This window comes from Lithobates pipiens, unplaced genomic scaffold (genome assembly GCF_037356315.1).
Source record: "Lithobates pipiens isolate NorthernLeopardFrog02 unplaced genomic scaffold, aLitPip1_a1.2 Scaffold_174, whole genome shotgun sequence".
Lineage (NCBI taxonomy): Eukaryota > Metazoa > Chordata > Amphibia > Anura > Ranidae > Lithobates > Lithobates pipiens.
The window spans coordinates 281,214-308,471 of NW_027507756.1; the positions used below are offsets into that span (position 1 = coordinate 281,214).

The 27,258-nt window shown below is 47.8% G+C and overlaps 1 protein-coding gene across 1 annotated transcript; it reads right to left on the reverse strand.

The window, feature by feature from the left end:
* Positions 1 to 370: 370 nt before the first annotated feature.
* On the reverse strand, positions 371 to 11,722 carry LOC143986640 (uncharacterized). The gene is made up of 2 exons (XM_077485050.1): positions 11,649 to 11,722; positions 371 to 1,934 (listed from the first exon to the last, which is right to left on the reverse strand). Exons 1-2 carry the CDS (start codon positions 11,720 to 11,722, stop codon positions 371 to 373), a joined length of 1,638 nt encoding a protein of 545 aa, XP_077341176.1.
* Positions 11,723 to 27,258: the final 15,536 nt, after the last annotated feature.

Consider the following 27,258-nt stretch of genomic DNA (forward strand, 5'->3'; position numbering starts at 1 on the left):
TTGTTTCACGCATTAATAAAAGTGTGTGGAATTTGTATTGTACTGTTTTTTTTTTCTAATTTCTACATTCTGATATTGTTTTTGTGCATCAGGTGCTTTATAACAAGTGCGTTGATTTTAATCTGTGCTTTGCGCATGTTGATGGAATTAGTATTAGCGCTGTATTTAGGGTTCATTTAGCTGTAATTCTTTTATATTTAGTTTTTTTTTGTTTTTTTATTAATACAGCAGCCTACCGTTATTGGTTTTACACATTGCTTAAATAAGTGAGGAGTGAGAAATGATATATGTGACCATCTTATGTTTTATTAGACATCTGTTGTGCATTTAGCTAAATTACATTTTACATCAGATAATTTTCAATTCAAGATTAAACGATTGCTGGTGCAATACGAAATGGGGTAAACCCAGGTGGGCGTCTGATCATTCTCGAAGACGCTGGTGCAATACGAAATGGGCTAAACCCAGGTGGGCGTCTGATCATTCTTGAAGACGCTGGTGCAATACGAAATGGGCTAAACCCAGGTGGGCGTCTGATCATTCTCGAGTATCCTGCTCTTTTAACGTCTTCGGCTTTAGCTTCCCCTGCATATTCGTCTTCATCGGAATCTCTCTTGAGAGTAGACGCTGGTGCAATACGAAATGGGCTAAACCCAGGTGGGCGTCTGATCATTCTCGAGTATCCTGCTCTTTTAACGTCTTCGGCTTTAGCTTCCCCTGCATATTCGTCTTCATCGGCATCTCTCTTGAGAGTAGACGCTGGTGCAATACGAAATGGGCTAAACCCAGGTGGGCGTCTGATCATTCTCGAGTATCCTGCTCTTTTAACGTCTTCAGCTTTAGCTTCCCCTGCATATTCGTCTTCATCGGCATCTCTCTTGAGAGTAGACGCTGGTGCAATACGAAATGGGCTAAACCCAGGTGGGCGTCTGATCATTCTCGAGTATCCAGCTCTTTTAACGTCTTCGGCTTTAGCTTCCCCTGCATATTCGTCTTCATCGGCATCTCTCTTGAGAGTAGACGCTGGTGCAATACGAAATGGGCTAAACCCAGGTGGGCGTCTGATCATTCTCGAGTATCCTGCTCTTTTAACGTCTTCGGCTTTAGCTTCCCCTGCATATTCGTCTTCATCGGAATCTCTCTTGAGAGTAGACGCTGGTGCAATACGAAATGGGCTAAACCCAGGTGGGCGTCTGATCATTCTCGAGTATCCTGCTCTTTTAACGTCTTCGGCTTTAGCTTCCCCTGCATATTCGTCTTCATCGGCATCTCTCTTGAGAGTAGACGCTGGTGCAATACGAAATGGGCTAAACCCAGGTGGACGTCTGATCATTCTCGAGTATCCAGCTCTTTTAACGTCTTCGGCTTTAGCTTCCCCTGCATATTCGTCTTCATCGGCATCTCTCTTGAGAGTAGACGCTGGTGCAATACGAAATGGGCTAAACCCAGGTGGGCGTCTGATCATTCTTGAGTATCCAGCTCTTTTAACGTCTTCGGCTTTAGCTTCCCCTGCATATTCGTCTTCATCAGCATCTCTCTTGAGAGTAGACGCTGGTGCAATACGAAATGGGGTAAACCCAGGTGGGACTCTGATCATTCTTGAGTATCCTGCTCTTTTAACGTCTTCGGCTTTAGCTTGCCCTGCATATTCGTCTTCATCTGCATCTCTCTTGAGAGTAGACGCTGGTGCAATACGAAATGGGGTAAACCCAGGTGGGCGTCTGATCATTCTTGAGTATCCCGCTCTTTTAACGTCTTCAGTTTTAGCTTCCCCTGCATCTTCATCTTCATCTGCATCTCTCTTGAGAGAAGACGCTGGTGCAATGCGAAATGGGCTAAACCCAGGTGGGCGTCTGATCATTCTCGAGTATCCCGCTCTTTTAACATCTTCCACTTTAACTTGCCATTCATTTTCATCTTCGTCAGCATCTCTCCTGAGAGAAGACAAAGTAATTATTTAATACAACAACATTGATTTTTATGCAAAATCTGTATTTCACTGGTAAGAAAAATGTGTATTTTAAGAACTCAATGACTACTATTCTATGGCCACATGTTAAATGAATACCACCCAGCGGGATGCCACAAACTTGAATCCCTTATTGACTAGCCAGCAGGAGTATTCTGATGTTTTTTTCGTCCTATAGGACCGCACTTTCTCTTCAGTAAGTGGACACAGCTAAAGCTGCCCATACACCAGTAGAATGTAATTTGAATAAAATTTCTGACAAAAATTGTTCACCAGAGCATTCAATTATTATTAACGATTTATATAGCGCCAACAGTTTACGCAGCGCTTTACAATGTATAGGGGGGGCAACACAATTACAGTACAATACAAAAGGTACAGGAGGGCCCTGCTCGTAGAGCTTACATTCTAAAGGGAGGGGGTGGTGGTACAAAAGGTAATAGCTGCAGAGAATGATTTGATGGGGTTGGCTCGGGGACAGTAAGGTGGGTGTGTGATAGGATTCCCGGAATAAATTAGTTTTCAGGGAACCCTTAAAGGTGGACAGGGTAGGGGCTGAGCGGACAGACTGGGACAAGGAGTTCCAGAGGATGGGAGAGGCTCTAGAGAAGTCTTGAAGGCGAGCATGAGAGGAGGTAACAATGGAGCTAGAAAGCAGGAGCGGAGGGGACGATTTGGGCGATATCTGCAGATTCAATCTTCCCATTGTTGTGATAACTAATATTGTTCAAAAGCCCCACTACTTGAACGGAATCCCAAATGTATTAAAAAAGTTTATTTCGTGCCTTAGAACATGCGCATTACAATATATGTGATTTTTGCCAAAAACACATTCATGGCTATAATTTTTCTCATTAAAGCAACATTTTCCATTCTGTTCCATTGAATTTTTATCATCATTGCACTCAATAAAATCATTGATTTGACCCCATTAACCAATAGGAAATTGAATGAACCTTATAAAAAGGACAATCTTCCAAATTAAATTCTACCAGTGTATGGCCAGCTAAATCTCTTCAGCTCTGGTTTTACCCCCTTCATGACCAGACCATTTTTTGTGATACAGCACTGCGTTAATTTAACTGACATTTGCGTAGTCGTACGACACTGTACTAAAATAAAATTGATGTCCTTTTTTATCCACAAATAGAGCTTTCGTTTGGTGGTATTTGATCACCTGTGTTTTTTGTTTTTTTTGTGCTATAAACAAAAAAATACTGACAATTTAAAAAACAAAAAACAAAAAACAAAAAAAAAAACATATTTTTTACTTTCTGTTATAAAACATACCCAATAAAAAAATATAAAAAAAATCTAATTTCTTCATCAATTTAGGCCAATATGTATTCTGCTACATATTTTTGGTAAAAATGTCCCAATAAGCGTATATTAATTGGTTTGCTCAAAAGTTATAGCGTCTACAAACTATGGGATAACTTTATGGAATTTCAATAACATTTTTTACTTTTTTTACTAGTAATGGCGGCGATCAGCGGGAATGATCGTGGGGGGCCACCGAACATCGGGTCCGTGCGCACCCCAGACCTGAAACTAGAAATCACACACAGGTACGTGATTTCACCCAGGAGGGCTGTCCTTCAGCAGTGTATATGCATGGGGCAGTCTGGAAGAGGGATAAATTCACCTTTGTGACATGTTACACCCAGGGCGGTTTTTTAAGGCAGGGCAAAAGGGGCATCTGCCCTGGGCCTTGTCATTGTTGTGGGGCCCAAAGCAGCTGCCTCATACTTGCCAACTATCCTGGTTTAAATTCCCTCATCCCTTGAGGTTTTAGTCCTGTGCTGTGTCCCGATATCTCAGTGTGAAGTGCTGCTACTAATGTTGCCCAGCTCTGCCCTATTGTTGTGTACAGATGACTCACCTGCAGACATGTAAATTACCGGCATTCATATGTAAATAGCAGTGGCATTCATATGTAAAGGTGGCATTCATACTTAAATAGCAGCCACCAGCGGCATTGATATGTATATCATGCCCCCTCTGAGGTCATATCCACAGTAATCTCTAGCAACCAGTCAACAAGCAGAAATCATGTGCTGTGACTTCTAGCACCTAATCAGTGAGCCGTAATGTGTGCTGTAACCTCTAACAACCAGTCAGTGAGCGGTAATGATACACTGTAACCTCTGGCAATCAATGGCTGCCTGATCTGATTCAGTAAACTGATTTTGAGTCTAGCTGCTATTTATTGTATGTCTCAGAGCAGGTGGAGAGCGAAACTGCATAGGAGGGGGGGGGGGGGGGGGGCACAAGAAAAGTTTTTACCAGGGTCCAATCAATATTAAAGATGGCCCTGGTTACACCCATATTTAACAAGGTCCAGCATTTACCTTCTCTTCCCCCCTGGCTGTGATAGCAGGTTGAGGATCTTCTCCCCACACCCGCAGTTCAAAAGGAGCTCTGCCATGGGGGACTGCACCCACACGGCTGCGTCATTCATTCTCAGGGTCCTGTGAATCAATGAACTACAACTACCATCATCCTTTGCAGCTGAAGGCTTGTAGTCCTCAATGAAGCACCAGGGTAATGATGAGGGCTCTAGATGGTTCATAGCTTACTGTCATTCAGTAACTGCCTGGCCTTATCAGAGGTACTGGCAGATGGCTACACTGACATTTAGACCCCTTTCACACCAGGGCGTTTTGCAGGCGCTATAGCGTTAGAAATAGCGCCTGCAATCCGCCCTAAAGAAGCTGCACCATTGTATGTAGTGTGAAAGCCCGAGGGCTTTCACACTACAGCGGTGCGCTGGCAGGACATCAGAAAAAAGTCCTGCCAGCAGCTTCTTTGGAGCGGTGAAAGAGCGGAGTGTTTACGGCTCCTCCACCGCTGCTCCCCATTGAAATCAATGGGGCAGCGCTGTAATACCGCCGGCAAAACGCCGCTATTGCGGCGTATTGCCAGCGGTTTTAACCCTTTCGCGGCCGCTAGCGGGGGGCAAAAGCGCCCCCGCTAGTGCCCAAAACGTGCCTCAAATCCGCTGCAAATCCAGCGGTAAAACGCCGCTTTTTTTAGCGCCGACGCAATGGGCGGTGTGGTGTGAATGGGGTCTATGGGTTGCCACCTTTTCTTCAAGCCAAACCCGAACACTTTCCCAGCGCACGGCAATTTTTTTGAAGTACTCCTTGGGTTAGCCAAAGAGAGTAGTAATGAGGTGTGCTACGTTGAAGAGTGGCTGGCTGTGGCCAAATTGCATTAACAGGGGGGGGGGGGACGACTACGACTTAAAGAGGCATGGTTAAATAAAACAAAAGCATTGGTGTAACCATAAAATATGATTCGATTAATAAAAGAAATGTCAGATAAAATAGGAAAATAGCCTACCATAAAAGTGCACACTGTCAGCCAGTAGAGCAGTGTACGGTGTCAGAACATCAGTGGATGGCATCAGCAGAGCAGAGGATGGGGCAGTGGACGGTGTCAGTAGAGCAGCGGACCATGTCAGTAGAGCAGCGGATGGGGTGTCAGTAGAGCAGCGGATGGGGCGTCAGTAGAGCAGTGGATGGGGTGTCAGTAGAGCAGTGGATGGTGTCAGTAGGGCAGTGGACAGTGTCAGTAGAGCAGTGGACGGTGTCAGTAGAGCAGTGGACGGTGTCAGTAGGGCAGTGGATGGTGTCAGTAGGGCAGTGGACAGTGTAAGAGCAGTGGCCGGTGTCAGTAGAGCAGTGGACAGTGTCAGTGGAGCAGTGGACGGTGTCAGTAGAGCAGTGGACCGTGTCAGTAGAGCAGTGGACCGTGTCAGTAGAGCAGTGGACGGTGTCAGTAGGGCAGTGGATGGTGTCAGTAGGGCAGTGGATGGTGTCAGTAGGGCAGTGGACAGTGTAAGAGCAGTGGCCGTTGTCAGTAGAGCAGTGGACGGTGTCAGTAGAGCAGTGGACGGTGTCAGTAGGGCAGTGGACAGTGTAAGAGCAGTGGCCAGTGTCAGTAGAGCAGTGGTACAGTGTGAGTATAGCAGTGAATGGTGTCTGTAGGGCAGTGGACGGTGTCAGTAGGGCAGTGGATGGTGTCAGTAGGGCAGTGGATGGCATCAGTAGGGCAGTGGACGGTGTCAGTAGGGCAGTGGACGGTGTCAGTAGAGCAGTGGATAGTGTCAGTAGGGCAGTGGATGGTGTCAGTAGAGCAGTGGACGGTGCCAGTAGGGCAGTGGACGGTGTCAGTAGGGCAGTGGACGGTGTCAGTAGGGCGGTGGACGGTATCAGTAGAGCGGTGGACGGTGTCAGTAGAGCAGTGGACGGTGTCAGTAGGGCAGTGGACTGTGTCAGTAGGGCAGTGGACGATGTCAGTAGGGCAGTGGACGGTGTCAGTAGAGCAGTGGATAGTGTCAGTAGGGCAGTGGATGGTGTCAGTAGAGCAGTGGACGGTGCCAGTAGGGCAGTGGATGGTGTCAGTAGGGCAGTGGATGGTGTCAGTAGGGCAGTGGACAGTGTAAGAGCAGTGACCGGTGTCAGTAGAGCAGTGGACGGTGTCAGTAGAGCAGTGGTACAGTGTGAGTATAGCAGTGAATGGTGTCTGTAGGGCAGTGGACGGTGTCAGTAGGGCAGTGGATGGTGTCAGTAGGGCAGTGGATGGCGTCAGTAGGGCAGTGGACGGTGTCAGTAGGGCAGTGGACGGTGTCAGTAGAGCAGTGGATAGTGTCAGTAGGGCAGTGGATGGTGTCAGTAGAGCAGTGGACGGTGCCAGTAGGGCAGTGGACGGTGTCAGTAGGGCAGTGGACGGTGTCAGTAGGGCAGTGGACGGTGTCAGTAGAGCAGTGGACGGTGTCAGTAGAGCAGTGGACGGTGTCAGTAGGGCAGTGGACTGTGTCAGTAGGGCAGTGGACGATGTCAGTAGGGCAGTGGACGGTGTCAGTAGAGCAGTGGATAGTGTCAGTTGGGCAGTGGATGGTGTCAGTAGAGCAGTGGACGGTGCCAGTAGGGCAGTGGACGGTGTCAGTAGGGCAGTGGATGGTGTCAGTAGGGCAGTGGACGGTATCAGTAGAGCAGTGGACGGTGTCAGTAGAGCAGTGGACGGTGTCAGTAGGGCAGTGGACTGTGTCAGTAGGGCAGTGGATGATGTCAGTAGGGCAGTGGACGGTGTCAGTAGGGCAGAGGGCGGTATCAGTAGGGCAGTGGATGGTGTCAGTAGAGCATTGCATGGTGTCAGTAGGGCAGTGGACGGTGTCAGTAGTGCAGAGGACGGTGTCAGTAGGGCAGTGGATGGTGTCAGTAGAGCAGTGGATGGTGTCAGTAGGGCAGTGGACGGTGTCAGTAGTGCAGAGGACGGTGTCAGTAGGGCAGTGGATGGTGTCAGTAGAGCAGTGGACGGTGTCAGTAGGGCAGAGGACGGTGTCAGTAGGGCAGAGGACGGTGTCAGTAGGGCAGAGGACGGTGTCAGTAGAGCAGTGGATGGTGTCAGTAGGGCAGTGGATGGGCGGAGAATTGTATATATGGAGGGAGAATTGTATATATGGGGGGACTGTATATATGCATGGTGTATGAGGCGGAGAGAGAGAGAACTATATGGATGGATGGAATATGGGAGAAAGGCGGCAGAACTGTAAGTATAATGTATGGTGGGGGGTGTATGTATGTATAGTTTATGGTGGGGGGTGTATGTATGTATAGTGTATGGTGGGGGGTGTATGTATGTATAGTTTATGGTGGGGGGTGTATGTATGTATAGTGTATGGTGGGGGGTGTATGTATGTATAGTGTATGGTGGGAGGAGGGGGTGTATGTATAGTGTATGGTGGGAGGAGGGGGTGTATGTATAGTGTATGGTGGGGGGAGGAGAGGTGAGTGTACTTTGAAATCCTGACATGGCAAAAACTTACCTTTACAAGCTGGGCTCCAGTGTCAGTGCAATCTCTACACACATTTCAGAGCAGCAGGGAATGGGGAGGCTCCGCCCACCCCCGTGTCCCTTCTGCAGGCAGCCAGAGGATTCGAGGAGAGCACCATGGAGGCTCCGACTCTGCCACTCTGTCCCGACTCCCGTCCTGCACTCAGACAACTGAGCAGCAGAAATCAACCAGCGCTATGGCGCTGCGGACTCGAGGAGACACGGCACAGTTCAGTACAGGGAGCCACTGGCGGGTCTGAAGTGAATAATGTGCCCGGGTCTCAGGCGGGCAGAGACCCGGGCACATGTTTCAAAACCCGTACTGTCCGGGTGAATCCCGGACAGGTGGCAACCCTACTGGCATTACATCTACAATCTGCTGATTGTGGGTGCAATGCTTTACAGGCTGCTAAAAAAAATAATAAGTACACATTATTTTTTAAGCTGAATTTATGCTATGAAAGGAAGCATGTAGGGGAAGTTTTCTGCACAAATGGTGGACTTGCCCAATCGCATACCACTGCTGGGAAGAAATATTTCAGATGATCTCAGAACTGATGGTCTCCACTTATCAACCTCAAACCTCCAGGCCTTTCCAAGATCCAATTTAACGTACTTGTTTATGTTTTTAGGACAGCCAAATAATTGCTAAAGCTTAGGCCGCGTACACACGCGCGGACTGTTTGCCCAACCTTGTTCGTCAAACAGTTTGGGCAAACAGTCCGCTCAAAATTTGCATGAGCGGACTTGCCCACACACGAGCGGACTGTTTGACGAACAAGGTTGGGCAAACAGTTCGCTCAACTTTTGAAATGAACGGACTCGCCCACGTAAGGAGGAGGCAAGTCCGCCCATTTCGAGCGCGTGTACAGGTAGGCGGGGCCCGCGAAGGAGACGTCGCGGGCTCCGCCGCCTGGAATGGGCTTAAAGGGGAACCCCAACGCCGAAAAAAAATCGGCGTGGGGGTTCCCCCCAAGTCCACACCAGACCCTTGTCCGAGCACGCTACCCGGCCGGCCAGGAAAGGGGGGCGAGCGAGCGCGCCCCCCCTCCTGAGCCATACCAGGCCGCGTGCCCTCAACATGGGGGGTGCCTTGGGGAAGGGGGGGCCGCGCGGCCCCCCCACCCCAAAGCACCTTGTCCCCATGTTGATGAGGACAAGGGCCTCTTCCCGACAACCCTGGCCGTTGGTTGTCGGGGTCTGCGGGCGGGGGGCTTATCGGAATCCGGGAGCCCCCTTTAAGAAGGGGGCCCCCGGATACCGGCCCCCCACCCTATGTGAATGAGTATGGGGTACAATGTACCCCTACCCATTCACCTGTGAAATAAAGTACAAATAAAAACACAACACAGGGGAAAAAAATATTTTATTGCACAGCCGGGGGTCTTCCGTCTTCGGGGGTCTTCTCGCCGGACTCCTCCGCTATGTGTGTGTAGCTCTTTTACTAGCGGAGGAGTCCGGCTTTCTTCCTCCCCGCCGCTGGCCTCTTCTCCCGACTTCGGGGGTCTTGTCCCCCTCTTCGGTTCTTCTGCCGGGCCACCGCGCCTGGTCCGGTGGCCCGGTCTTCTGTCGCCGTCTTCCGTTCTTCTGTCGCCGCCTTCGGTTCTTCTGCCGGGCCACCGCGCCTTCTTGTAGCTCTTTTACAGGCGGTGGCCCGGTCTTCTGTCGCCGCTGTCGTCGCCGCCGCCGCCTTCCGTTCTTGTTCTTCTTCTTCTTCTTCTTCTTCTTCTTCTTCTCCTGGAGATGTTGACTCGACGATCTCTCCGGCCGGAATGCCAGAGCCGCGCTGTGCGGTCACTTATATAGTGACAATGGGGCGGGGTCACATGGTATATGTCACATGGGTTGGTCACATGGTGACCCCGCCCCCTTACGATGTCATAGTCCCCATGTGACATCAACCCATGTGACCAACCCATGTGACATATACCATGTGACCCCGCCCCATTGTCACTATATAAGTGACAGCGCAGGGCGGCTCTGGCATTCCGGCCGGAGGGAGCGACGTGTCAACATCGCCTGGAGAAGAACAAGAAGAACAAGAAGAAGAACACGAACGGAAGTCGGCGGCGGCGACGGCGACAGAAGACCGGGCCACCGCCTGTAAAAGAGCTACAAGAAGGCGCGGTGGCCCGGCAGAAGAACCGAAGGCGGCGACAGAAGAACGGAAGACGGCGACAGAAGACCGGGCCACCGGACCAGGCGCGGTGGCCCGGCAGAAGAACCGAAGAGGGGGACAAGACCCCCGAAGTCGGGAGAAGAGGCCGGCGGCGGGGAGGAAGAAAGCCGGACTCCTCCGCTAGTAAAAGAGCTACACACACATAGCGGAGGAGTCCGGCGAGAAGACCCCCGAAGACGGAAGACCCCCGGCTGTGCAATAAAATATTTTTTTCCCCTGTGTTGTGTTTTTATTTGTACTTTATTTCACAGGTGAATGGGTAGGGGTACATTGTACCCCATACTCATTCACATAGGGTGGGGGGCCGGTATCCGGGGGCCCCCTTCTTAAAGGGGGCTCCCGGATTCCGATAAGCCCCCCGCCCGCAGACCCCGACAACCAACGGCCAGGGTTGTCGGGAAGAGGCCCTTGTCCTCATCAACATGGGGACAAGGTGCTTTGGGGTGGGGGGGCCGCGCGGCCCCCCCCTTCCCCAAGGCACCCCCCCATGTTGAGGGCACGCGGCCTGGTACGGCTCAGGAGGGGGGGCGCGCTCGCTCGCCCCCCTTTCCTGGCCGGCCGGGTAGCGTGCTCGGACAAGGGTCTGGTGTGGACTTGGGGGGAACCCCCACGCCGATTTTTTTCGGCGTTGGGGTTCCCCTTTAAGCCCATTCCAGGCGGCGGAGCCCGCGACGTCTCCTTCGCGGGCCCCGCCTACCTGTACACGCGCTCGAAATGGGCGGACTTGCCTCCGTCTTACGTGGGCGAGTCCGTTCATTTCAAAAGTTGAGCGAACTGTTTGCCCAACCTTGTTCGTCAAACAGTCCGCTCGTGTGTGGGCAAGTCCGCTCATGCAAATTTTGAGCGGACTGTTTGCCCAAACTGTTTGACGAACAAGGTTGGGCGAACAGTCCGCGCGTGTGTACGCGGCCTTAAGCTGACATTTAAATAAATGGCACCACATAGCCTAACACATGTAATGTGTTGCCATACGTTGTGGTGAAGTGCATTTTAATAAACTTCCCAGTAGATGAAGCTTCCCTTTCTATACACACACACAAACACACATACACACACACACACAGGAGTGGTGGGGAACATTGCATGCAATTCAGACAGGAATATCACCGCATTCCTGTTCAAATCACATGTGATTCTTTGCAGTGCAATTTGCGCCAATTCATTTTGTATTGGTGCAAATCGCACCGCTATTGGGAGCATTTTCACGAGTACGGTGTCAGTATCAGAGCATTTTTATAAAAAAGACATAAATTAAAACCCCTGAATATGACCTGGAATCAGCCGCTCTGTCCCTGTACAGTAGAGCTCAGACCAGGAGAAGCAATTCAATGAGCATGTTCATAGGAGGAGCGAGAAGAGTGACAGAGAGATGAGCTCATCAGTCTGCTGTTTCTCCTTTCACTGTCCACTCACAGGGTGGGGGAAGGGCAAGACCTTATACTTAACACTAGCAGAGAAAATTGAGGTCTCCTTGCACAGCATAGTGCTGTGTAGCAGAGTTCTGCAAATCCCAAGACTAAATAAACAGGCATAATAATTATTTGGTAGGTAAAACAACTCTCATATACTGTATGTATCTCACTATGTCTTTTACTGTTAGCCCATAGTTAAGCTTTAAAAATCTAAAATTGTATTTGCAAAAGTCTTATTCATACTCACTCTTGTTCACAGAGAGATAAGTTGATGGTCCCAAGAAAGAAAAGGAGTAAGAGGGATTTCTTCAAGGTGAACATATTTGGGCTCTGTGGATAATTTGGATTCATAGAAAGAAAAAGAAGACAACATTGAAAATACGAGTAAAAATAACACATAAAATGGTTGTTCAAATACAGTAAAAGGTCCAATGTTTGATTGCTCTAAACCAGTGGTCTCCAAACTATGGCCCGGGGCCAGATGTGGCCCTTTGCGTGCCTTTATCAGGCCCCTGGGACACTATTCCTCCCACTGATAAAAGGCACTATTCCTTCTACACCAACAATGGGGCACAATTCCTGTCACTGATGATACCAACAATAGGGCACTATTCCTACCACTCTCCCCAACAATGGGGCACTATTCTTCCCATGGAAACCAATGGCGGGACATTATCCCTCCCACTGACACCAACAATGGGGCACTATTCCTCCCAACTGATATCAATGATGGCGCACTATTCCTCCCACTGATACCAATGATGGTAATTACTCTCATTGACACCAACAATGGGGCACTATTCTTCCCACTGGCACCAATGATGGGGCACTATTCATCCCACTGACACCAACTGCAGAGCCCTATTCTTCCCCCTGACACCAATGATGGGATACTATTTCTCCCACTGACACCAATTGCAAGGCCCTATTCATCACACTGGCACCAAAGAACACTATTTCTTCCTTGATGCCAACAATGGGGGACTGTTTCTTCCCCTAATACCAACAACGGGGCACTATTTCTTCCCCTAATACCAACAATTAGGCACTATTCCTCCCACTGACACCAATGTTGGGACATTCTTTATTATCATGGACACCAGGGCATTTTCTACTCACAATGACTATGGTCCGGCCCCCTCAAATTTTGAAGGACAGTAAATTGGTCCTTTGTTCAGAACGTTTGGAGAACCCTGCCCTAAACAATCACAAAAGATCTCATATACCTGGCACCCATTATGAGCAGGTTAAGTGTTTTTAATGACAAGTATTTGCTTGCTGGTTTCAAGACCTTAGTGGATCTGGTTACCCATGGATAAAACAATGATTAGGGGCTCTTGATCTATCTTGTCCCTCAATACCTCAAAAGGAAGAGCACAGCAGGTTCTTAGCCCTTGTACACACGGTCGGACATTCCGACAACCAAATCCGTTGGATTTTGTCCGACAGATTTTGTCCGACGGATTTTGTCCAAAACTGTTGCATACACACAGTCGGACAAAGTTGTCAGAAAATCCGATCGTACTTAACGTGATGACGTTATTTCATTAGGACGGGACTACGTTCAGGCTAGTAGCCTATAACTTTGGTCTAGGAATTTGATCTGAGCATGTGTGGCACTTTGTCCGATCGGAATTCTCTACACATGATTGGACAAAGTCCGATCGGATCATGTTGTCGGAAAATTTTATAGCCCAGCTGGAAAACTTGGTCCGTCGAAGTATCCGACGGAAACAGCCCGATGGAGCCCACACACTGTCGGATTATCCGACAACACAGTCCTATCGGACATTGTCTATCGGAATGTCCGACCGTGTGTACAAGGGCTAAGATGCCATTGGAGTTGCTTCACTGAAGTTCTAATCTCCATTGTCTATGGTTTCCAGGGCTTTCTATCTTAGGCAGGGATGCCTTTTGCCTCACTTGGGCTACCCACTTTAGCAAGCAGTGCTAAAGGACAATAGATTGAAAATCTAATTATATTAATCTGCTTTATTAACTGAACTAATAGTTTCTAGAGAGCTTTGCTTGTATAAATGAGAAGAGTCCTCAGATATTGGTCTCCGTGATTTGATTTTTGGAGAGAAGAATGATGAGACTATTGAGATTATGTGAAACAATTTATCTTTTTAAGCAATATAATTTATGAAGGTTAGCTTTCTACTGCGCTATTTCCTAATAAGGCCAAGATATTTACAGTTTAATATATGTTTTATCAAAATTATAAAAAGCAAAAATGTCCCTTTCAGGACACAGAAATAAAACTTTGTCTGATCCACTTCATAGTGTTTTAAATAGGCTTACAATTAAGATTGTTAAATATGTACAATCACTGGGTTAATCCTAGTTTGGCCAATTTTAATGTTTTATATTTTACATTTTGTGAATCAATTATAATTTTCACATTCACTGTGCAAAATAAACCATTATGAAAAAAAAAATATGTGAAGAACCTTGCTGTCATTTTGAATCAAAATAAAACAGAGGAGTCGTTTAAACTCTACCTAAAAGTTGAATACCAAAGACTCTTTCCTTAGAAATAATTATAAGATAATAATGATATTCCAGCATATACTTACCAGATGGTTCAGTTGGTGCTGGGAATGTAGACAGCTGGAAGACTTCAGTAGAAGTCTACCCTACCAAGAACAGGGTTGGCTTATATAATAAAGAACAAACATGAAGAGTATACAGAAGATATAATTAAAGTAAAAGTAACTTCTTTCTTGGGAACACATAACTGATACCACATGTATTGAATAAAATATTTACCTGCTAGCCTCCAGGTAGGACAGATATCAACACCCAACAAGCAATCCAAATATCTCCTGATCTGCTTTAGATGTAGAAAGTTTTGATCTAAAATGAATTCCATTGGAATTCCAGTACAAAATTTTGCTTTGTTTTATATAGCATGCAGTAATTTGGGGCAGTTATGTACTCCTGTTTAGGTGTATTCAGTCAGTTTTGTACGTACAAGTAAGCCTATAATAACACTTATCTGTAGGTATTGTGAATATCTCCTAAACTTGTTGTGTTTAGAAGATATTCACATGGAAAGCAGCTGGTGATGTCACTGGTGTATACACTCTGAAGGGATGACATATTGCTTGGCTGTACTTCTCCTGGTGAGGAGAACAATTCATTCTGCGCTTTTCTGACCCATTTTTAGCCAACAGACAGCTATAGCCCGCTGTCAGCTGACATCGCTCAGCAGGTCCAGGCTGTGGAAAGATCCAAACTTTAAAATCAGGATTGACCCAGACCCAGACCAGCAGCTCGCTCAGCCAATCAGTGAGCTGCAGACTCCCTGAGCCAGCCGCTCCTGCCCCCTTCCGCAGCCTGGCATTTCAGTGAACTTGGGGGAGGTGGGGTGGCAGAGCCAGGGACTGACAGTCACCGCTCTTTGCTCACTGAAGGCTGAGAACTGAGTAATCAGCAGCTCATGATCGCTCTGTTGTTGGGCTTAGATGCAATATTGGATCGATGCTCCAACCACCTAGATAAGTATAATTTAAAAAAAATCTATTTTAAAATGAAAAAAAAAATCCCCCTCTCCCTCCTAAGAATCCTCTCTCCCCAAGCAAAGATCCCCACAGTAAAATATCTCCCTCCCTCAAATATCCCCCCAAAAATGAAACCCCCCCCCCCGTCTCTAAACCGACCCACCAAAGCAAAAATATCTCCCTCAGTCAATACCCTCTCCCCCAGCAAACATTTCTAATTATGAAGAAAATCAAACTCCCTCCCAGAAGCAAATCCCTGCCATTAACCATCTCCTGTAAACTTCTCTACAAGAAACTACCCCCTTCTCCAAAAGCAAACCCACCCACCCCCCTTTCCTTAACCCCCCCACCAAAAGAAACTCCCCCAGACTGGAATTCTTACTTCCTCCTTCCTAAAGCAGAACATTGATGCCTCCCCACTTACCAGACCTTAGATTCAGCACGCCACAGAAGTAGGAAAACTTCTGCATCCCCAGACTCCCTTCAGCTGTGTCATATGATACCTCGAGGAGGAGTCTAGGAGTTCCCTCAACTGTGCACTGTCAATTGCCGGCACCTGAGACCTCGCAGTAATTTCATACTTTTCAGGGGGCCCCTTATTAAACTGAGGGGGTGGGGCACAATAGAAGGGGGCTGGCTGCTGCACTCCAAAACTCTGATTGCTTCTACTGTGCTGATGCTGAGGCTAAACAGCAGGGACTTTGTCTGGGCATTTTGCCAGGATGCTCTGGGGGGGTTTGAACACCCCTGATCCCCCCTTATCTATGCCCCTGGGCTCTCGTCTCCATACAAGAGACCTGCAGTTCTTGCCCCTTAACAGCAGAAGAACGGGGTCAGGTACGCCTGATCTTAGCAGGGACCACTACTCCGTCATCAGAGCTATCTGTCAGGGTGCCGCTGCTGACTACAGGATTGTATTCTGAGCCTTAATCTGACAAATGGGTGATTTCCTCTTCACTATCTGTCATGCTCAGAAACGTGTAGGCCTCTTCACTACTGTACCTTTGATTTGACATTTTGGTCTCTAAATTTACTGTTACAGTAGTGAGACTCACAGGAAAAAGAGCTCCGGACTGTCAACAACTGATTCAAAAGCTACCAAAAAAACTGTTATGCCGCGTACACACGACCAAACTTTTCAACATCAAAAGTCCAACAGAACAATTCCGGCAGACCATTCGATCGTGTGTGGGCTGCAGCGGACTTTTGATTTGCAAAAGTCTGACAGACTTTAGAAACTGAACATGTTTCAAATTTTTCCGCCAGAACTCCGCCGGACCCAGTTCCTACCGAGAAATCCGCTCGTGTGTATGCTAGTCCGACGGACAAAAACCGACCCGAGGGCAGCTATTGGCTACTGGCTATGAACTTCCTTATTCTAGTCCAGTCATACGTCATCACGTTCAAATCCATCGGACTTTGGTGTGATTGTGTGTGGCCAAGTCCGTTCATTCGGAAAGTCCGTCAGAACTCTGTGAGAACTCTGTCAGAACTCCGTCGAAAGTCTGTCGGACCTAAGTCCGGTCGTGTGTACGCGGCATTAGTGTTTGCAGGGATTAGGCTTGACTCTGCGAACTCTGCAGTTATGTGTCTTACGTTTTGTAAGTGACAGTGATCAATTGATACTTCACTTGAGTGGGCTGGGCTGGGCTAAATGCAGGTGCTAGCAGGTATCTGGGCTAAACTATTGGGATGCTAATATAGTTCTGATCCTCATGGCGCCTAACACTGAACTCGGTGTTGCCATTGTATAAGCTTACCTATGCCAATCGAAACTGCCCTGGCAAATTTGATAAGATATGGTCGGGATGGATAGATGCCTGGGGCGCAGAAGTGGCAGCTGACCACTGAGATATTGCTGATGGACCTGTCCCGCAATAGGGTACCATTGTTATGATCTCCTGAATGTCTAATCATTGTTTGAGCTCTATGAACTTAGGAAAACAGCTGAGGTCCCTCCTTCGCTCCCCTCCCCCCCTCCTCTTCCCATCTCTCCCCCCTTTTTTTTTATTTTCCATGTATCCTGCATTTCCCGGACCCCCTCCCCCAGAACAACTGTGTATATGCATCTCTTGTGCTGTAAATATCGAATAAACATTCTCTTTCTTGTTAAAAAAAAAAAGATATTGATCCTTTCAGACACTCTACTACTAAGGGATGTGTATAGTGTGTGTGTGGGTGTTAGTGCTACTGGCAATAATCTGACGCTGCCTTGGGAGACGCAGAACCAGACTGATGCTACTGATATCACCCACCGGGCAAACAGGGGGTTAAACCTTTATTGGGTAATATACGGTAGGTGCCCTGACGCTCTAAAAAACAAACTAACTAACCAGCGTCACCCATAACACTAATACAGTGATCACTGGTGACAGGGGGTGAAAGGGTTAACTAGGGGGCAATTAAGGGGTTAAAACCTTTATTAGGTAATATATGGAGGTACCTGGTGCTATAAAAACCTGACAGTGAAACTAATCAACTAACTGGCTAACTAGCATCACCCACCCGTGACACAAATACGGTGATCAGAAAAAGATCTATTAGTGACACTGGCGACAGGGGTGAAAGGGTTAACTGGGGGGTGATCAAGGGGTTAAACCTTTAATAGGGGGGCCTACTACTAACTGCCCTAACACTTATTACTGTCACAAATGACACCAATGCAGTGATCAGTGAAAAGTCTGAAAACTGCAATTGGTGACACAGTGACAGGGAGTGAAGGGGTTAACTGGGGGAGCAATCGGGGGGTGACAAGTGTACATATGTGTACTGGTGTTAGTGTAGTGTTGTGCAACTCACATTTAGATATTCTCTCTCCTCTCACTGGAATCAAAAAGACTCCACAAGGAGAGATGACATCAGTTCCGCCTCTCTGTGTTTACACTTACACAGGCGGGGGAAGGATTTAATTCGTCAGGACCAATCAGCAGGTCCAGGCCATAAATCATTGGCCTGGATCTGAGGACTGATTGGCTCTCTAATGAATCTGACCACTGCAGGCACGGGGGGGGGGGGGATGGGGCCCGTTGGTGCCCCCCCCCCACCCGCAGGGAGGGAAGGAAGTGCAAATACTCCCATTTGCCCACCCGTGCCATCCGATGTATATCAGCGTGTGGTGGTCGGCAAGTGATTAATTTTGTTTAATGTAATCATAATGTCAGGACCTTCAGGGGTGACGGGGAATTCACAATCAACCACCGTCCTCAGGGTTACGGAACCATAGTCTCTCCAAGACATATTATGATATTTAGTGTTGCATTGGCAACCTCTGGGTTCTGATTCCACTGTCTTTGCCCATGTACACACGGTCGGAGATTTTGCCAACCAAATCCGTCGGATTTTGTCCGTCGGATTTAGTCCGATGGATTGTGTCCGAAACTGTTGCATACACACGGTCGGGCCAAGTTGTCTGATTTAGCGGTTGCCAAGAACACGGTGACGTAAGCCGTGTACGGCGGGGCTAGAAAAAGGAAGTTCAGCACCACGTCCGACACTCTTTGGGCTCCTTCTGCTGATCTCGTGTTTTAGTAGAAGTTTGGTGAGAGACGATACGCGCTTTTCAGATTAGTGATTCAGATCGCTACCGCTCTTCAGTTTGTGCTTGTCTTTGCATATCTGATAATCAGTGCGTGCAGTCATTAAGTATTTGCTTCTCATTGTGGACTATATCTTGGTATAGTACGCTTTGAAAGGCATTTTTTATTGTCTGCTTGCTTCTGCTATTCAGGTCGTCCTTTCAGGCCTTGCTGTTTATCGGTGCTTTCTGGTGTCCGTTCTGACCAGCCGACCGTTTTCAAAACATGTTTCGTCTACGTACTCATCGTACAGTTTGTGCTGTGCAGGGGCTTCGTGTTAGGGTTCTTACTTTGACTTTGACACAAGCCCGGTCCATGAACAGGGAGGGGAGGCGTTTGTGGACCAAGAATTGGTTGCGCCAGCGTCACCAGTTCTCCCACATGCCTTTGCTCCGTGAGATCCGTGAGAATAATCCTGATCATTTCTGGATTTTTCTCAGGATGACGGACCCCGTTTTTCACCGTCTGCTGGCTTTGCTGACCCTTTATATCACCAGGCAGGATACCTGCATGTGGCAAGCCATCACTCCGGAGCAGAGGCTCATCGCCACGTTGCGCTACTTGGCAACAGGGAGAAGCCTTCAGGACCTCAAGTTCTCTACAGGCATCTCCCCCCAGGCTCTGGGGATCATTATTCCAGAGACCTGTTCTACCGTCATTCAGCTCCTGCAGAAGGACTATATTATGCTAAGTTTTATCCTTAAACATCACATTCTATGTATTTCATGATTGCTAATGTCTTGCATTTCTTTCCTCATTCCCTAATTACCATCATTGCAATATGCTCTAATTCATATGCTGTGCCCCTTTGTCCTCAGGCATATTTGCCTCACTAACTTCCCCACCATGCTCTTCTTGGCCCATCAAACTATAGTCTAGTCACTTAACAATGTCTTTTGGCAGCTCCATAGTATTGCTTTCCCCTAAACAACCCCTAAAATCTCGACAAATGTGATGTGTGTGCTTCAATTCATGCAAAGTGACCTTTTTTGGATTTTTGGAGTTGTGCCAAACTCATTAGTAACCCCCCTCTCCCCAACTGCTACCTCAGCTGATAGCATTCTTCTATCTCATGACTTGACCCAACCCAATACACACTCTAAATACCTTTTTCATGATCACATTTATGGACAAATTCACCAAAGCATGTAGTGTAAGGGCCTGCCTCAATACTTTCAAATGCTATTTTTATTTTTTTAACACATTAATTTTCTTGCTATGTAATAGCAGAATGTCAAAATGTCCTTCCATTTTGTTATTATGACACTTCTTACCTGTCCGGTGGGCTGCCAATGGTGTAACTAAGGAGGGGCTTCCCAAAGTATCACACATTATTTAGCCATTCAGCTTTCAATCAAGTGGAGAGCGTTACCTGTCCTAAACATCCCCCCTCATTTTTTAGCAAGGGCCCATCAGATGGGGGGGATGGGGGGGGGGGGATATGACTCTCATAAGGGGACCTTATACTTTAGGCTTTAAATACTCAGTTAAAAAAATGTTATACTAATTTTGTCCAAAAATGTGGGTGTCTAATCTGCATGCAATGTTGATTTGTCAAATTACTAGTTTTTGTTCTTGTGTGACTACACTGTGCCCTTCAATGCCACAGGAATGGCAGACGGTGGCCTCCCACTTTGCCAGTTTTATTAAAGTTTTGCCTTTTTCACCAACAGTGCAAACCCAAGTTCAGAGGGAGATGAGGGGACAGTCTCTTCTTCAGATAATCTTATTATGTTGTGGGTCTGCTACACACACACCTTCTTTTTGTTAACTAATGTATGTAGTGAATTACTGATCAAAATCATGCTGATTTTCAGCACCATGGCAGGAAAATGGCATGATTGTCCAAATTTACACATCACTATGGGTGCTTTTAACTAAAGGCACATCCATTATGCACTACAAGTGCACTGCAAAAGTACACATGAAACTGAACTTGGAGTGCAAAGTGGAGTTGCCAAACTCAAATTTGGAGCACAAAATGGTGTGATTGATGATCAAAAATTTAAAACTATGTCCCCTTTTCATACACAGGATGACCTCAGTCGGGGGGAGGCTGTGGCAAGTGGCAGCCAGGAGGTTGACCAACGCCCTCCTTCTCCTGCCCCAGCTACAGGAGCCCAGCCACAGCCTGCAAGGATGCCTGGTGGGAAGTCCCAAAGGTAGACCAGAGAGTGATGGCCTGGGTTGAGTCTGGTGTGCCAGAAGATGCAGCCTCTTGAAGATCCACATCCTGGGGACAGAAATGGCATCTGAATTTCCTGCTCTCTAGGACTTCGGGACCACACTTCTCTCCCTGAGATATCTACTCCTCAGGCCACCAATTTTTTAATATCTCATTTAGTCATGTCTGCCCTGAGGGCCAAAGGCTGCACCAAAGTTAAGAAGTTTCTCCAGTGCTGCGTTCCTATTTTTAGTTTCTAGCGAACAAAATATTTTTTTTTTCTTTGATGAAATACTTGTGTAATGTGTTTTCCTTCAAAAAGTACAGTTTATTTGTGAGCAGGCAGGTACATTTCAAAAATACAAAGTGACCTAAATAACAAGGGGTACCAACACTAAACAACCTCCTGTAGATTAAAAAAGAAAAAGAAAATATAAAAAATACAATAATGTTGTTGTTGTAAGTTTACACACAAAAATATATATAAATAAATAAGGAAAAATTAGCAAAGTGTCTTTAAAGGAGATTTTTAGGGAATCCCCCCCCCCAAAAACATCCAAAAAATAAAAAACCAAATCAAACATTGTGTACATGTGACGCAAACTAAAATTGTATTACTGAAATGGTTAAAAAAGAGTAATGAAATCCGTTCGGGAGAAGTGTGTGTGACTATGAGCATCAAAAGAAGTTCGTTCTTGCAGCATTGTAAAGAACAAGAGAATGTGCTTGATGAATGAATTTTTAACATTGCAGTGTGACGAATGTGCTATATCACTTACGAGCAGTAGTTTTACCTGAACGAGCGCTTCCGTGTCGGAACTTGAATGTGAGCATGCGTGGCACTTGGTCCGATCAAAATGCTCTACACATGATCGGATTAGGTCCGACCGGCCCAGTTGGTCGAGAAATATTTCCAACATGTTGGAAAATTAGGTCCGACAGAGATTCGGACGGAATCAGTCTGATGAATACCACACACAGTCGGATTATCTGACAACACGGCCCGATAGGACACATTCCGAAGGATTCTCCGAACGTGTGTACAAGGCTTTTGTATTTCAATTTTTTTTTGGTCAATTCAATACCCTCTGCTATTGTTTATTAATGGACAATCAAAAGAGATATGTGCAGAGTGGCGGTGAGTCAAGGGCTGGTCAATCACATCCCAATTGTTACAACAAAAGAAAAAAGGGCCTGGTGCAGAAAGCACAGCCAATACCCCTAGGGATGTTGTGAATAAAATGGACCAGTCCGTAGATAAAATATATATATATATTTTTTTTATTAGAAAAACTTGATGCGTATATTATATTTTCAAAGTGTCCAACATATACAGTAAAAAGTACTTCACAAAGCTGATTTGAAGCTGGCTTGCAACACATGCAGTATTGAGAATAATGCTGACATGTTTCGGACTATCCGTCCTTTTTCCTAGGCATAACAAACATCTCGTATACACATGGTCTAGAATATAAGTATAATCAAATTAGTACAAATATGACAAAAAAATAGGTGCATAGCTCTACATGAACATCTGTGATGGATGGTGCTGAAAAGATTGTATATACTCACAAGCCTGAAACTGTCACCCATAATCACCAGTAGGGGGTAGAAATACTGTAGTATCAATCAGAAAAACTCAATATGATAGTAGGATAACCTGTAGGTATGTGCTATGTGAATAGCCAGAACAGTATAACACCAGGTTCACAAAGGTATGTCTAGTAAGAGCATAAGAGATGTGTCAGGGAGTAAAAATAAATGCCTGGGTATAGGCAGCATAGAGGTAACAAAATGTAAAAGTACCAAAGGTCCAATTCTCACCTTGACTGAAGTATGTCTGTTATGCAATACACAGCGGCATACAGCACACGGCGTACTAAGCGGGGTGCTGATGGGACACTCTGATGTAAGGGGGTTGGTGATGGGACACTCTGATGTAAGGGGGTTGGTGATGGGACACTCTGATGTAAGGGGGTTGCATAGTTGCCAACTGTCATGAATTTCCCGGTACATTCCCAGGATTAGGACATTTGTCCCAAATTAATTTTGTCCCGGGAAATGTCCCGGGAAATTCGGTTTGTCCCGGGAAATTGACTTTCCCGTTTATTTGCCGCCGGCCGCTAGAGGTCCGCGGCCGGCGGAGACAATGTCTCCGCCGGCCGCCATTTTTAAGAAGACCAGAAGTTGGTCTACAATAGAGTACCTGTGGCGCCACCCACCCCCGCTGCCAGTGTGTGTGTGTGTAAAGTGCAGTGTGCAGCGCCACAGTTAAATGACTCTCTGCGCGGCAACGGCGGCATGTTGGGGGCCAGTCTGTCACTGTGGATGTCGGGGCGGGGGCCAGTCGGATGTCGGGGGCCAGTCATGGTATGATAATGTCAGGGGCCAGTCTGTCACTGTGTGGATATCAGGGGCCAGTCTGTGAATGTGGGGGCCAGTGGTATGTCGGGGGCCAGTCTGTGGATGTCGTGGGCCAGTCTATGAATGTGGGGGCCAGTCTGCGGATGTCGGGGGCCAGTTTGTGGATGTCGGGGGCCAGTCTGTGGATGTGGGGGCCAGTCTGTGGATGTCGGGGGACAATCTGTGGATGTCGGGGGCCAGCCTGTGAATGTGGGGGCCAGTCTGTGAATGTGAGGGCCAGTCTGTGGATGTCGAGGGCCGGTCTGTGGAGTATGTGGGGGCAGGTCTGTGCAGGATGTGGGGGGCGGTCTGTGGATGTGGGGGGGGGGGGGCGGTCTGTGAATGTCAGAGGGGCACCAGATGTAAGGAGGGGCTCCGCTGATGGACACAGATGTGAGGAAGTAACAGGGAAGTAATTTGTATCAAACTCACCATGTCCCTGTGCAAAGACGCACACAAATTTGCCATGGATTCGCAGCCCTACTGAGAGGTGTGCGCGAGTGCGCACAAGCACACGCATAACGTGAATTCCCTGACCAGCCTATAAAAGGATCCTTAGCACACAGACAAGTTGCTGGTTTGTCTCAGCTCACCTGTGTTTCCCTGCTTCCTGTTTGCCACTTCCTGTTGTGACCCGGATTGCCTGAAGACTATGCTGATTCTCTCCTGACCTGACCCCTGGCTTGTTTAAACAGACTTCCTGCTCTTAGCCTTGCTGCGCACTGGACTGATACCTGTGTTTGACCCTCGGCCTGCCTCTGGATTATACTCTGTCTGCTGCACTTAGCCTTGCTGGCTCCAGGACTGATCACCTGTGTTTGACCCTTGGCCTGCCTCTGGATTATCCTCTGCACTCAGCCTTGCTGGCTCCAGGACTGATTACTGGTGTTTGACCCTCGGCCTGTTTCTGCACTTTCTTTACTTGTTTTACAGACCTGCTGGCTACTTACCTTCTGGTCCAGTCCATCCTGCACAAGCCTTCTTCCAGACCTTCACACAAGTCAGGTATCCCGCTGGAGGCTTGTGCCTCTTGGTGCAACCCATTCCTTGTATCACCTCCAGGGGTGGTGTGCGCTGAGTCACAACAGCCACCGCTCTCTGCATCTTGGCCTTGGTGAGTACCTCTTTGCTTCTTTGCTGATAGTACAAACCAGCCATGTCGGAGGCCAACAGAGCGGGTTCACCTTTGGGGATGTTGTGCCAGCAAGTTACAGCCCTTGCAGACGCTGTGCAGAAATTGCAAGAAGGGTACACCCAAATCGAGAGCCGTCTTCAGCAATTAGCAGGAACACCTGTACCAGTTAACGCAGCACCAGCGCCCCCCGGCGGGGCCTCCCTACCACAGGCCCATTCACCACCTGCCCTGGTGATGGCGACTCCTGAACCAAGGGTACCTACGCCCGAGCGATTTTCGGGTGACTGAAAAAAATTCAGGGCATTTAAAAATGCCTGCTCCTTATATCTGGCCCTGCAACCAAGGACTTTTTCTTCTGAAATAGTGAAAGTTGGATTTATCATCTCCTTACTATCCGAAGAACCCCAGGCATGGGCACATAGCCTTATGGAACAAAGAAGTCCTCTCCTGACCTCAGTGGAAACCTTCTTTAACTCCATGGGTCAGTTATATGATTACCCACAACGTACTGCTACAGCTGAAGCCACTCTGCACACCTTAACACAAGGAAAGAGACCAGTGGAGGACTATACCGTCGAGTTCCGTAAGTGGTCAGCTGACACCGGCTGGAATGAGGCCGCCCTCAGGTACCAATACCGACAAGGCCTTTCCGAAACTTTGAAGGACGAATTAGCTAGAGTGGAGACCCCCGCCTCTTTGGAGGACCTGATTCAATTAGCCACCAAGGTGGCTAACAGGTGCATGCGAGAGCGTCGCTCTGAGCTCCTTCAGACCCCTCGGCCCAGCTGGATGCTCCCCAAGTCGACCACTCCTTACCCTCCAATTCCGGTCCCTGCCGGCCCCTTGGCTGCGGAAGGGGAACCCATGCAGCTAGGACTTGTTTGCCCTCGTCTCACCCCAGATGAAAGGCAACGAAGACGACAGGCCAACCTATGTCTGTACTGCGGAGGGGTTGGCCATTACCTTCGCAACTGCCCAGTGAGACCCTGTAAGCCACCTCTGCAATTTGTTATGAACTATCAAGCCACAAACCTCACCCAGTCTTATGTTACTCTTTTGTTTCTCTGCAGCTGGCGGAAGAGAGGATTCAACTACCGGCCGTAATTGACTCCGGAGCATGCAGTTGTTTCCTGGACATGTCTGTGGCTCAAAAACTTCACATCCCTCTCCAAGACAAAAAACAAAATCTTCTTGTCCACTTGGCTGATGGGTCTTTACCTAGCTCTGGACCAGTTACACAAGAGACCCAGCCGATTCTCACCATCACGGACTCGGGCCACCAGGAGTTCCTACGCTTTGATTTGATATCTTCTCCCATGTTCCCTATTATTTTAGGACTCCCTTGGGTGCAGGCCCATGACCCCCAAGTTAACTGGGGCAGAAAGAAGGTCTCTTTTACATCCTGTTACTGTTCTCAACACTGTCTTTCTCCAGTTCCAGCTACTTGTATGGCAGTCGTTCCTGCATCTGACAGTCTTCAGCATGTCCCTCCAGTATATCTTGAGTTTAAGGATGTTTTTGATAAGAAGAAGGCCGATTGTCTACCACCTCATCGGTCTTACGACTGCCCCATCAAATTGTTACCTGGATCTGAAATTCCTTTCGGGCGCATATTCCCTCTATCCGAGACTGAACTAAAGGCTCTCAAAGCCTACATCGATGAGAACCTGGAAAAAGGCTTCATTCGGCCCTCTTCATCTCCAGCCGGGGCGGGTATTTTCTTCGTTGAGAAAAAAGATGGCTCCCTCAGACCCTGCATCGATTATAGAGAACTCAATAAAATAACTGGCAAAAACCGATACCCACTCCCGCTCATCCCAGAACTATTTCAGCGCTTCCGGACTGCCAAGATCTTCTCCAAACTTGACCTACGAGGCGCTTATAACCTTGTCCGGATTCGTACCAATGACGAATGGAAAACAGCCTTCAGGTCCAGGTTTGGGCATTTTGAGTATTTAGTGATGCCCTTCGGTCTGTGCAACGCCCCGGCCACCTTTCAACACCTGGTGAATGACATTTTCAGAGACTACCTTGACGACTTTGTAGTCGTATATTTAGACGACATTCTAATTTTTTCTGCCACCATTGAACTACACCAAGACCATGTAAGAAAGATCCTTACCATCCTTAGGAAACATAAACTATACCTTAAGGCAGAAAAATGCGAATTCGAGAAGACCGTTGTCCAATTTCTTGGATTCATCATTTCCACTCAGGGGATCGCCATGGACCCCCAAAAGGTCAAGGTGATTCTTGATTGGCCCGCTCCAGGGGACAAAAAAGCTGTGCAAAGATTCATAGGCTTTGCTAACTTCTATCGAAGATTCATTGCCGGCTTCTCATCCATTGTTTCTCTGATTACGCAGCTGACCCGTCAACATGGATGCTGTCACGTACCTTACAGCGGAGTCAGACTGTTGAGGGTGGCCTCTCGCATGGTTCTGGTCTCCACGCCCCTGGAGGTGGGAACATGGAGCGTGAAGACAACGAAAGGGTGCAGGTGCCTGCAGGTGGAAGTTGAAGACCTGGAGACGCTGGGTCCTCACGGAAGAAGAGGTGTCGACTGGTCACGGAGGTAGGCAGCGGAAGTTCAGCAGGTATGCAGGAAGCACTGCGTGTCTATGACAGGCAAGGTCGGCAACTGGCGGGCAATGCGGTACAGGAACAAGAGGCAGGTGCATAGTCAAGGACGAGCAAGGGTCTGGTAACGTGCTAGCAAATGAGGTACAGAATCAGGAAGCAAGCCAAAGTCGAAAGTCCAAGCCGAGGTCAGTGGTAGTCCAGGAGATCGTAACAAGGGGTATCCAAGGAATGGGTATCAGGAACAAGGTCACAGGAACAAGGTCACAGGAACAAGGATCACAGGAACAAGGTCATAGGAACAACGATCAGGTCTCTCAGGAGTAGCTGAAGACGATCCAGCACTGGTGTCAGGCCAGGATCCTGTTTATATAGAGGGAAGTGAGCCAGGATTGGTGGAAGTGGCCGTCCGTGCGTGAATACGTAAATACATTCAGTTTGCGCGGGTGCCTCTGCGTGTTCGGATTGGTGTACGTCCACATGTTCAGATTAGC

What these genes read in the sequence shown, in the direction of transcription:
- LOC143986640 (XM_077485050.1), bottom strand. Translation starts at nt 11,722, where the DNA reads ATGTTCACCTTGAAGAAATCCCTCTTACTCCTTTTCTTTCTTGGGACC. An exon ending in TTATCTCTCTGTGAACAAGA is followed by an intron (nt 1,935 to 11,648) that starts GTGAGTATGAAT and finishes GTCTTCTCTCAG; the next exon opens with GAGAGATGCTGACGAAGATG.